We start from the raw sequence: 12,588 nt of genomic DNA, 5'->3' as shown, positions 1-12,588 counted from the left end.
GGGCGGGCGGGGCTCGGGGCGGGCGGGGCTCGGTGGGGCGGGGCTCGGTGCGGGGCGGGGCTCGGGGCGGGCGGGGCTCGGTGTGGGGCGGGCGGGGCTCGGTGTGGGCGGGCGGGGCTCGGTGGGGCGGGCGGGGCTCGGTGTGGGGCGGGCGGGGCTCGGTGTGGGACGGACGGGGCTCGGGGCGGGCGGGGCTCGGGCGGGCGGGGCTCGGGCGGGTGGGGCTCGGGGCGGGTGGGGCTCGGGGCGGGCGGACTCGGAGTGGGGTGGGGCTCGGGGCGGGCGGGGCTCGGGGCGGGCGGGGCTCGGGGCGGGCGGGGCTCGGGGCGGGCGGGGCTCGGGGCGTGTGCTTTGCTCCGGCTCCCGGTCCCTGGTGCTCTCCAGCTGTCTGGGGGTCGGGGTCGGGGTGAGTGTGACCTTCCTGCAGCTGAACACGGACAGCGTGGAAGCCATACTCCTCGGCTCCCGGCAATGTCTTCCCTCCGCACATCTTTTTATATTGTTGTATGGTTTGTGGGACACTGTTGTGTGCAATTGGCTGTTGTGTTTCATCCAGAAATCACACAGTCATTCTGTGAAGGGCTTTGAGACATCTCAGCAACATGATACGGCATATATCAAAAGCAAGGATTATTATTAATCTCTGCAAAAGTTTAGGCTCAGGTTAATAATAATAATAATAATAATTGCTGTGCGCAATTGGCTGCCGCGTTCACCCACAAATATACAGTTAATTCACTTTACAGTATATTCTGTGAAGCGCTGTGGGACGTCTGGAAGACGTGAAAAGCGCTATATCAAATGCAAGGATTATTATTATTATTAAGAGAGGGAGGCAGCGCACATTCCAGTCCTGGCTGATAATCCCCCAGATAAGATTGGTCACATTCCATGGTTGTTTGTAGGACATTGTGTTGAAGTGGTTTGAGATGTCCTCCCAATTGAAAGGCGTATCAAATGTAAGGATTATTATCAAATGTGAAATGTTTGCATTCTCTTCGGTTTGGTGTGGGGTTTCAGCAGTTGTGCTTGGTTTTGGGGCCCTGCTCCCCCAGTGGCATTGTTTCATGTGGGCTTTCTGACATTCCTATTTTCTTGGTTCCCACATCGCCTGTTTGATGAGTCATTTGCAAATTTCACAGCCTGTGCTTTGCTGCAGGTCATAAGAGCAGTTCAAGGTTCTATCAACCCTTTAAGAGTCCCCTCTTTCACTCCACTTCAGAAGCCTCACGCAGATTACTGAAGCGGTGATTCAGGGTGAGGGGAAGATGAGTCTTGTTGTGGCTGCTGTGATTCTCATTCTTGGTTTTGTGGTCTTATCCATCAATAGAGTTGGACTCATCCAGAGAAAACTCAAAGGCACCAAGCTCCCCGCCAGCCTGCCCACCCTGCCATTGATCGGAAGCCTCCTGAGTCTGTGGAGTGACGACCAGCCTCATATCCTCTTCCAGAAGCTGCAGAAGAAATATGGGGAGATTTATTCCTTGATGCTGGGCTCACACTATGTGGTGGTGGTCAACAACTACCAACACGCCAAAGAGGTGCTGCTTAAAAAGGGCAAGATCTTTGGTGGGAGACCCAAGTCGGTAAGATTTTTAGCTTTTCAACAAAAACAAAAACACCAAATTGGAGTCCCGTAGCCTATTGCCTATTGCCTAGAGCACTCGACTCACAAGCAAGAGGACTCTAGTTTGATCCCCGGGCAGGGCAAAACATTAGGCAAATTTCCTTACTCCACACGCCTCTGTTATACTTGTTATACCTGTTATACCTTTGTTTACTCAATCCACGACCGTTTATGGTACTCTGCTGTGCACAGTTGGCTGCCACGTTTTGCCCACAAAAATACAGCCACTCCACTTTGTGTTATATTCTGTGAAGCGTTTTGAGACTTCTCAAGGATGTGATAAGGCGCTATATCAAAATGCGAGGATTATTATTATTATTCAATTGCATTTACGCAGCACCCTTTCATGTCGGGAGGAGGTCCCGAGGTGCTGAATGGTGTTTAACGGCACAATGTCACAGATCGAAGGATAAAGCCTCCGACTCGCTTCAAGTCTTAAACAAGAATATATTTGACACAAAATGCAAAGCTGGAAATCTGCCTGAAACATTAGCTCATTTTCCTATCTCCATGGATGCTGCATCCTGCGTGTTCCCAGCAGCTTCTGTGGTTATATAATACATTTGACATATGAGCCTTTCTTGCTCAGACAAAGACAGTCTCAAAGCGTTTTTACAGGATTTGTAATTAAGGTGCAACCATTGTGTATTTTATTGGCAAAAGCAGCTGTTGGCCAGGACACCGAGAGAGAAACTCTCTTCTCTTTTCCCTATAGCACGCAGGATATTCGTTATCTGCATAAACAGGGTACTGATTTGGTCTCGGGATAATATCTCGTTATGATAAACACCACCACATTCCTCTCCACACTGTCCTGGATTTCAGCCTGGACCATCAGCTTAAAGTCCCCGATGTGGGGAGAGAACCCACGATCTACAAGAGTGCAACCGACGGTGTCAGGCTGACAAGACCCCACACTTGTGGGGTAGGGACTTTTTTTCGAAACATTGTCTGGTTTGTCATTTATTTACTGCACCGTCAACACCACTTCAAGATTATGTCGCCCACAAAACACACAGCGCTCTTTTGTGAAATAGTCACTGCTTTTTACCATAAATCTTGTGCTACGCTTTTAAAAAATTGCAAGATTATTACATTTGACATTGCCAGCCCGGCTAAATGGATAGTGCTCACATCTCTGGCTTAAGAGGCTGTGGGTTCAAGCCCTAAATTGGGACCTGAAATTAAATCATCTAAACTGACACTCCAATGCAATGCGGGGGTTGCATTGCGGGAGATGCCGTCCTGTGGATGAGACATTAACCCGAGGTCCCGTCTTCTGTTCAGGTGGATGTTAAAGATCCCGAGGTGCTATTTGAAAAGAGAAGAGAATTTCTCTCTCCCAGTGTCCTGGCCAACATCTCCCAAGTAAAATTGATCATTTTCTTCATGGCTGCTTGTGGGACATGGCTGCCATATTTCTAACAAAATTAATTAATTTGCTGCAGATCCTTTCGCAAAGTAAGAGATTTGTAAAAGACTAGGTTTTTGTTCCGCCGGGGCATGATTGAAGAAGAATGTTGCTTTAAATTCTCAGCAGCTGCCAGACAGACTGACCAAGGTCAGAGAGGCTGTTTCAGAGAGAAATATTCAGAATAACAATTCCGTTCCTTACATTTGATAAATCAGGAGGAGGTCAAAGCGCTTTACAGGATTTATTGTCAAGTGTAGTGACTGTGTAATTTATGAAGTGAACCCGGCAGCCAATTTGCCCACAACACCGTCCCCACAAACAGCCATGAAGTAAATGACAATTCTATCCGGGGATTGTTAGCCATGAAACCGTCTTCCGTCTTATGTCTAAACAGGCACAGAAGGGACCTCAGTTTAACGTCTCATCGAAAGGACAGCACCTCTGACAATGCAGCATCCCCCAGCACTGCATTTGAGCATCAGCCTAGATTGTGAGCTCAAAGTGTTAAAATGGGGGCTTGAAACCATAACAATAGAGACTGGGTGAGCCAGATTGACAATGCACATAACAATAATAATAATTAAAATCCTTGCATTTGACACAGCGCCTTATTATGTCTTCAAGACTGCTATGAACTGCTATATAGCAGTTCATAGAATATACTGTAAAATGAATTTGTGGGTAAAACGCGGCAGCCAATTACGCACAGCAGTGTCCCACAAACTGTCGTGGATTGAGTGACCAAATTATTATTAGTAGTATTTTTTTGCCAATCAACTAACAACTGGGTTCCTACTTACTGCTACATAAACACATGTGTGTGGAGTAAGGAAACTTGTGTAAAGTTTCGCCCTGTCCTGGAAATGAAACCAGTGCTCTAATCAGTACGCTACAGGTCATCCTATAATCAAGTGAAAGTAATTTATTTATCCTCTTTCTCTCTCGCTCTCTCGTCCTCAGGTAACCACAGACTTGCTCTCCAGAGATGGGAAGGACATTGCATTTGCCACTTACAGTCCAACCTGGAGATTTCACAGGAAGCTGGTCCACTCTGCGCTCTGTATGTTTGGTGAAGGGACGTCCTCCATTGAGAAGATCAGTAAGAGGTCTTTTTGTGTTGGTCGTCTGTCTGACACCTGCGGAAACTCAGCAGCAGGTTATCAAAGCAGTCAGGCTTTCAGCCTTTCTGCCCCGCTCACTGAAACTCCATCCCACTCATTAAACTCCATCCCCCCATCACCCCAGCCCTCGCCAGACTCCACTGGCTCCCTATCATCCCCACTAAACCCCGTCCCCCCATCACCCCAGCTCTCTCCACTGGCTCCCTATCACTGAACAGACCAATTTCAACATCTTCACACTCGTCTTCAAATCCCTTCCTGCCCTGGCACCTCGCTACCTCTCTGACCTGCTTACTCTCCATTGCCTCCGCTCGCCTGGCTCCAGCCTCCTAATTGTCCCTTGTCCCCTCTGTTCTACCATCAGTGGTCGCACTTTCAGCACTATGCGCCGAAACTCTGGAACTCTCCCCCTCAATCCTCAATCGTGTGTTTTTGTTGATCTTGCCCCCACAGTTTGCGATCAGGCAACCTCCATGTGCCTCAACTTCCAAAGTCTCCTGGACTCCCCCATGGACCCGAGCCAGGATCTGATCCACGCTGTCACCAACGTGGTGTGTACCCTCTGCTTCAACTCCTCCTACAAAAGGAACGACCCTGAGTTCCTGACCATGCTCAACTACAGCAAAGGCATTGTGGACACAGTGGCCAAGGACAGCCTAGTGGACATCTTCCCCTGGCTACAGGTACCTACAACAACAACAACTTGCATTTACATAGCACCCCTCACACAAGGTAGTGTCCCACAGCTCATTTAGCCGTGGCAGAGCACAAAGCCAAGTTGGGGGGAGATGACTGTAGGCATGGTTGAAGACACTGCAGATGTAATCTGAAGATGGGGAACGAAGGGGCAAGGTGGAGGGATGGAGGAAGAGAGTTCCAGAGTTTTGGGGCGTGGTGGCTGAAAGTGCGGCCACCGATGGTGGAACGGAAGGTGCGAGAGACAAGCAGGAGGCTGGAGCCAGTTGAGCGGAAGCAACGAATAGTTAATTGGGGGTTAAGCAGGTTGGAGAGGTAGGAGGGTGCCAGGCCGGCCATAAAGTGATTTAAAAACTAGTATGAGGATCTTGAAATTGATCCATTCGGTGATTGGGAGCCAGTGGAGCCTGATCTGTATAAATAGTACAATCACCAAAGTCGTACATTTGCCCAAAGTCCCATTGAATTTCCTATTATTTATAAATTTGGCACAACTCGTACTTTACATGAGTCATATTAAATGTGTGATCCCAACTGATACAATGTGTGCGAGGGTTACTGTAATAATCCTTACATTAATAATCCTAAATCAAATGACTTAGTGCCCTATTATGTCGTCGAGGTGTCTTATAGCGCTTCACAGAATATATTGTAAAGTGGATTGACTGTGTATTTTGTGGCCGAAATGTGGCAGCCAATTGTGCAGAGCAGCGTCCCACAAACAGTTGGAGTTTGAATGGCCAAATTATTTATGTGCTTAGTTGCAGCTTTGCTTCTAACCAAAGGATCCAATATGGAATGCAGATTGACAAACAGACAGACATTTCATCTTTATCTACACTCCTGTGGGAGGACTCCTGTTGGAGGACTCATTTTGGCCGTACTGTTCTTTGAGTCGGCTACTCATTTTGGCGCACTGTTGCAGTCCTTTCAGCATTGAAGTGCAGCCGCGCTGTTCTTTCTTCTTCAGTTTAATTTAATGAAACTCTTCTGTCGAGTAATTTTACTTGTCCTTGAAATGTTTGATTTTCGTTTAGGCATTTTTATAATGATCAATATAAATATATAATTTATAATCACTGGGACGTCCTCCCGACGTGAAAGGCGCTTTAAAAATGTAATTTTGTTGTTGTTGCCGCGGCTTAGCTTCATCCGTGCTCTTTATTTTGTTCCTGCTGTTCGCCTACAGCACAGCACCACTTTGACTCGGCGGCCACCAGTAACTGCAGCAAAAGACGCAAAACTGAAATACATTTTAGGTCATAACTCATGAACGATAGGAGATACCCAAAAACAAGTCTGCCCATGTCACTCCAAGACCTTTCCGATGAGGTATAAATTTTATCAACAGGAACGTCAATTGGTTATTGAGATCCTTCTTGAAGCATAGACAGACAGACAAACATTGTTATAGTATAAGTGTGCGTATGTATTTATTTGAAGGGATTTTTACCCCCAGAAAGCGACCACCAATCAAATAATAACCAGCTTCCTACTTACTGCTATGTAAACAGAGTATGTGGAGTAACAAAACTTGCATAAGCTATTGCCCTGTCTGGGAATCGAACCTGGGTGCTCTCGCTTGCGAGGTGAGCGCACTAAATACCGTGCTATGGGACTCTGATAGCGTAATGGTTATCGCGCACGCCTCGCAAGGGAGATCTCCCAGGTTCAATTCCCGGGTGGGGTGAAACATTAGGCAAGTTTCCTTACTCCACTGAATTCAATTGTGACTGGGCAGTGAATAGGAATGGGAACTCTGGTTGAGGCTGAACACAGATTTATTTGAGGAACAGCTGGAAGGGAAGATGTTGGGGTGGTGGGATTTCTGGAGAACGAGATCAAGGTAGGCCTTCCTCATCTCCTCGACCCCCTCGGTTACCCTGCCTCACACAGCATGTCCATTACTTTTTCTCCAGATTTTCCCCAACAAAGACCTTGATAAACTGAAACAATGCATCGTGATGAGAGATAAAATCCTGCACAAGAAGTTTCAGGAACACAAGGTGAGTGACAATCACATCTCCCCAGCCATAGCGTGTCAGAGCTGACAGGCAGCCACTGTGCCCCGAAATTCTGGAACAATCTCCCTCAACCCCTCCACTTTACCCCATCATCAGGTTGCACCTGAAGGCTTTCCCCTTCGCCCGTGCCTATGGTCACCTCCCCCTCCCCCCTGGCTTGGGTCGTACTCCGCCACTGTCAAGTGCTCTGGGATGCCGCCCTGCATGAGGGGCGCCGTGTAAGTGCAGGTTGTTGTTTATGCCCCTGATGTTGAGATAATTCAGCACCTTGCCTACCTCAGCATTACGTCCCTGATTTCTCTCCCAGGAAAATTACACCGATAACTCTACCAATGATCTGCTGGATGCGTTGCTCACAGCCAAGATGAACGCAGAAAACAACAACAGTCTGTCTCAGGGAGCCGGGATGACAGACGATCATCTCCAAATGACTGTGGCCGATATCTTCGGGGCTGGAGTGGAAACCACCAGCACCGTCCTGAGGTGGATTTGGGCTTATCTCATCCACAACCCTGAGGTAAGGCTACTTCGATCAATGTCAAGCTATGTGGGTTTAGCCAGTTAGACTCCAGCAGTTACCCCAACACAAACTCTGGGTTACCCCCAAGCCTTGGCTCTTGCCAACCTGCGCCTATTACTCTCTGGAATTAGGTAAGCAGGATGCATCCCTCAGGGAGAGAGAGAGCGCATTACAATCCAACAATTTATCTCTGGGATTTCCATGTGTAGGTGGGAGTTTCTTTCTCCTGGTGTCCTGGCAATCAACTACCCCAAAATAAAATTGGTCACCCACTGCATGGCTGTATGCGGAAACATTGCTGTGTGCAAACTGGCTGCTGCGTTTCGCCCACACAATACAGTCACTACACTTTACAGTATATACTGTGAAGTGCTTTGAGACATCTCAATAACATGGTAAAGTGCTGTATCAAATGCAACGATTATTAATTATTATGATTATTATTGTTATATTATTTCTTCTCTTGTTTTCTCTCATTTCCTCCCTTTGGGCTGTCCATCACCACAGGTGCCATCCTTCAAATGAGACAGTGAGATTGAGCTGCCAGTGTAAGCCAGGACACTGGGACTCTGTGATGGGAGTTGGGGGTATTCTGGAAGGAATGAGATAAAATGTTTCTCTGACTATGATTTCACCACAAAATATACAGTCAATCCGCTTTATCCTGTGAAGCGCTTTGAGATGTTTCAGTGATGTGATGATAATAATAATAATAATAAATCTTGCATTTGATATAGCATCATCACATCTTCAAGAAGGCAAAGCGCTTCACAGAATATACTGTAAAGTGAATTAACTGTATATTTGGTGGGCAAAATGTGGCAGCCAATTGCACACAACAGTGTCCCACAAACAGGTGTGGATTAAGTGACCAAATTATTATTCTTATTTACTTCTTGAAGGGATTGTTACCCCTGGAAAAGTGATCCGCCAACCAACTAAGAACCGGGTTACTACTTACTGCTAGATAAACAGAGGCGTGCGGAGTAAGGAAACTTGCCCAACATTTCACTCTGCCTGGTAATCGAATCCAGGTCTCTCACTGTGAGGAGAGTGCTCTAACCACTAAACTATAGGACTCTACGATTAGGATACCATATCAATGCAAGGATTATTATTACTATTATTACGATTATATTTCTTCCTAGAACTCTCCCTGTTGTCTTTTGGTTGCTGTTCAGCTTGTGCCTTTCAACTATTCAGATTTGCCTACAAAACAGTCACTACATATCATAGTAAAAACCTGTGAAGCGCTTTGAGACACTCCTGAGGTAAAAGGAGTTTTATCAAATTCAAGGATTATTAAAATTATTAATCCTTGCATTTGATATAGTGCCATGTCAATTCATCGAGATGCCTCACAACGCTTTGCAGGTTATACTGTAAAGTGTAGTGACTGTGGTTTTATTATTGTTCAGAAGAGGACTGCACATTTGGATCCTTTCTTTGATTTGGGCTTTTCCTTTGCAAAGCCATCCCACCATCCCTTTACCTCGTCCCCTCCACCACCCCCTTGCCTCCTTCAAGGCCTGTCTCAAAATCCTGCTCTTCGACCTCGCCTTTGGTCACCTTCCTATCCCCACCCTCCCTGACCCTCCCACCCCTGATCCCAACCACCAGCTCGGGCCCAAATCCTCTCGACCTGAGAGGCGCTGTGTAAAAGTAATTTGTTGTTGCTGTTTTAGGTGCAGAAAAGAATACACGAGGAGATGGACAACAAGATTGGATTTGATAGGCTGCCGAAATTGAATGATAAAAGCAGCTTGCCCTACCTCAACGCAACCATCAGTGAAGTCCTCCGCATTCAGCCAGTGGCACCTCTTTTAATACCACATGTGGCTTTAGCAGACAGCAGGTAAGTCCTGCTGACACAAGAGATATTTCATGCTTTCAGTCTATCTAGCAAATCCACATGTAGAGAAGTGGTTAGAGCAAGCGAGAAGACCCAGGTTCAATTTCAAGGTGGGTTGAAACCTTGGCAAGTTTCCTCACTCCACACACATGTCTCTGTTTAGCTAGAAAGTTGTTGGGATTTACTATGAAGTGGAGTGACTGTGTATTTTGTAGGTGAACCCAGCAGCCAATATATACATGGCAGGATCCCGCAGACAGCCATGGAATGAGTGACCCAATTTTATTTGGGGATTGTTGGCCTGGACTCTGGGAGAGAGAAACGCTCTGTTCTTTTCGTATACACTGCTGGATCTTCAACAGGCAGACGGAACCTCGGTTTAATGCCAAATCTGTAGATGGCACCTCCAACAATGCAACATCCCCCCTAGTGCTGCATTGGAGCGTCAGCTTAGACTATGTGGCAATAAGGGACAGCGGCAATATCCCTTTCAAATCAGGACGTCCCAAAGTGCTGGACAGTTAAGGATTTGGACCCGAGCTGGAGGTTGGGATCAGGAAAGGGGTAGGGCAGGGGTAGGGATAAGGTGGGGCAGGAGTAGGAGCATGATCGAAGGCACAATCGAAGAGGAAGGTCTTGAGTCAGACATTTTATATAAAAACTTGATAATAAACCCATAATTTGATCCTCTCAGCATTGGTGACTGGACTATTCCTAAGGGAACTCGCGTCATCATCAACCTGTGGTCTGTGCACCACGATGAACAAGAATGGAAGAACCCAGCAACCTTTGATCCTGGTAAGAACGTCTCCTCTGCTGCCCTCTTCACTATCAATAGCCAAGCCATCAGCCACCCTGCCACTAACCTCCAGCTGCCTGTCTTAAGTCCTCCCCTTTTTGCCTCCTCCATCTTTAAATCCCATTTGAAAACTTTCATCTCACACCTGGGTGGCTACAAAAACCTACCTTGTTGACTGGGGAAACTCCCTTCTTTTTTTGAGCATGCCACAGGATCTTTAACGCCGCACAAGTGGGACCTCGGGTTAATGTCTCATCCAAAGGATGGCGTCTCTGATAATTTAGCGCTCCCCCCAAAGCACTGCGCTGGAGTGCCAGCCCAGACCATGAGTTGCCCAACGTGCGGCTTGAACCATATAATCTTTGCATCTGACATATGGAGAGGGAAGATAATAATAATCCTTGCATTTGATATAGCGCCTTATCACACCGTTGAGAAGCCTCAAAGCGCTTCACAGAATATAGTGTAAAGTGAATTGACTGTTTATTTTGTGGGTGAAACGCAGCAGCCAATTGCGCACAGCAGCGTCCCACAAACTGTCGAGGATTGCGTGACCAAATGTTCCTTTTTTGTTTTCGGAGGGCTTATTACCCGGAAAGCCATCCGTCAATCGACTAACAAGTGGGTTCCTACTTATTGCTAGATAAACAGAGGCGTGTGTGTGGAGTAATGAAAATTTGCCTAAGGTTGCTCTCCTTTAAGCGTCTGGAATTGTAAATGTTATTGTTTTCCAGGTCGGTTTCTGGATGAAGATGGGAACCACATTTACTCGCCCTCTGGGAGCTACCTTCCCTTTGGAGCTGGGGTCAGAGTTTGCCTGGGAGAGGCCTTGGCTAAGATGGAAATATTCCTCTTCATGGCCTGGATTCTCCAGCGTTTCACTATAGAGTGTCCGGAGGGTCAGCCGCTGCCCAGTTTAAGTGGCAAGTTCGGGGTCGTGTTGCAGCCCAAGAAGTTCATGGCCCAACTGAGACCCAGGACAGCCTGGCAGAAACTAGGGCAGAGCAATTAAAAGAGCAATGTGCCTTCCGTGAGCCCATGGGTTTGGGACAGGAACATCATTAACTTCAATGAGACCGATAAAGTTAACGCTTATTCCAGCTAAATATCTAGTAACTATTGTGTTGTGTAACAACTGTTGTGGTGAGTACATGGCAGTGGCTTTATTATCTTCCAAACACTAGGGTGGGTTGAACATTTGACCAGATTGTACCTCCCAAACACTGCTAAGTGTATGTTGCATGACCCAGTATATGTTTTAATGAATGTTCGCTATATGTTGTGCACGGCTTCCTGGAAAGCAAAGTATATAAAAAACACACGCAATCACCAATGACATAATTAGCTTCGGAGTGAAAAGTCTAGAAAGTCTAAGTGGGTTAGCAATCCTGAGAATTTCAAATCACACCATTTCCTTCAGGACAGGAATCAATCTTTCCTCCCTCCAGGGATGGGGGGAATTATTTTTTCATTGGATGAATCCCAGGAATCTTGGAGCAATCAGCAAGGGTGGGAATTAGATGGGAAAGTGATGGGGAAGGAAGGGATATTGGGGATCCAGGTTGGACCGAGGCAGGTATATTGCGGTATTTCAAGAATAAATCGTGCTCTCAATGCCAATCTGTGTGGTCTCAGCTGGTTAAACTCAACAACAACTTGCATTTACACAATACCCTTCACGCAGACGCAGGCAGAGCGCTTAAACAGTGACACTGAGGCGGGGAGACAGAGGAGGTGACCGTAAGGACTGTCGAAGAGGAAGGTCTTCAGTCGTAATCTAAAACAACAACAAAATTACATTTATGGAGCGCCCCGGGAGGACGTCCCAAGGAGTTGGACAGTCAGGAGTCGGGACCCGAGCATGGTGGGTAGGGGTGAGGGAAGGCAGAGAGGTGGGAGGGCGACCAAAGGCACGAACGAAGAGGAGGGTCTTGAGACTGGCCTTGAAGGAGACAAGGGAGGAAGCGAGGCGAAGGGACTGTTTGGTTGGAGTTCTAGAACGTGGGTGCAGAGACGCTGAAAGCGGGTCGGGCAGGAGACATGGAGTAGATCAGAGCCTAAAACAGCGGAGAGGGCGAGGCAGAGGGATTAAGGGATAGAGATCCAAAGTTTCAGGGCTTAGTGGCTATGATTTGCCGCAGTAAGAATAACATGAGGCTGTTTAAAAAGTAACATCATGTCTTCATTGAAAGGTTTAACTCAAAGACTCCATAGTCTAACGTGTGAAGTGCTTACGGCGACGTAGCAGCGTGGAGCAAAGTGTGAGTCAAATGGATCCCGTGAAAATTTGAAGGGCTGTAACAGAGATGATTCGCTCAATAATATTTTTTAAAAATGACAGGCGCAGGAACACCTTAATCCAGGAACCTCGGCCATCACATTTCCTTTGGAAGGCTGGCAATTCTGCCCACTGGGCGGCAGCAAAGTCCTTTAGATTCATTCTTCCATTTGTTGCAGCGCCTTTTACGTCTCAAAGAGCTTCACAGGATTTACTGTAAAGTGTAGCGACTGTGCGTTTTGTTGGCGAACAGTCAA

At 47.0% G+C, this 12,588-nt stretch overlaps 1 protein-coding gene across 1 annotated transcript; it reads left to right on the top strand.

Annotated features, from left to right (window-relative positions):
- The first annotated feature begins 1,169 nt into the window (after positions 1 to 1,169).
- On the top strand, positions 1,170 to 11,673 carry LOC103177103 (steroid 17-alpha-hydroxylase/17,20 lyase). The gene is made up of 8 exons (XM_007891078.2): positions 1,170 to 1,586; positions 4,002 to 4,140; positions 4,616 to 4,845; positions 6,778 to 6,864; positions 7,190 to 7,399; positions 9,088 to 9,257; positions 9,949 to 10,052; positions 10,788 to 11,673. The coding sequence occupies exons 1-8, from the start codon at positions 1,269 to 1,271 to the stop codon at positions 11,063 to 11,065; spliced, it is 1,536 nt and encodes a 511-aa protein (XP_007889269.1). The 5' UTR covers positions 1,170 to 1,268; the 3' UTR covers positions 11,066 to 11,673.
- Positions 11,674 to 12,588: the final 915 nt, after the last annotated feature.

This window comes from Callorhinchus milii, unplaced genomic scaffold (assembly GCF_018977255.1).
Source record: "Callorhinchus milii isolate IMCB2004 unplaced genomic scaffold, IMCB_Cmil_1.0 Scaffold7, whole genome shotgun sequence".
In the NCBI taxonomy this organism is placed as follows: domain Eukaryota; kingdom Metazoa; phylum Chordata; class Chondrichthyes; order Chimaeriformes; family Callorhinchidae; genus Callorhinchus; species Callorhinchus milii.
Note: the sequence above shows the minus strand (reverse complement) of the source record. Positions and strands in the feature narration are given on the sequence as shown.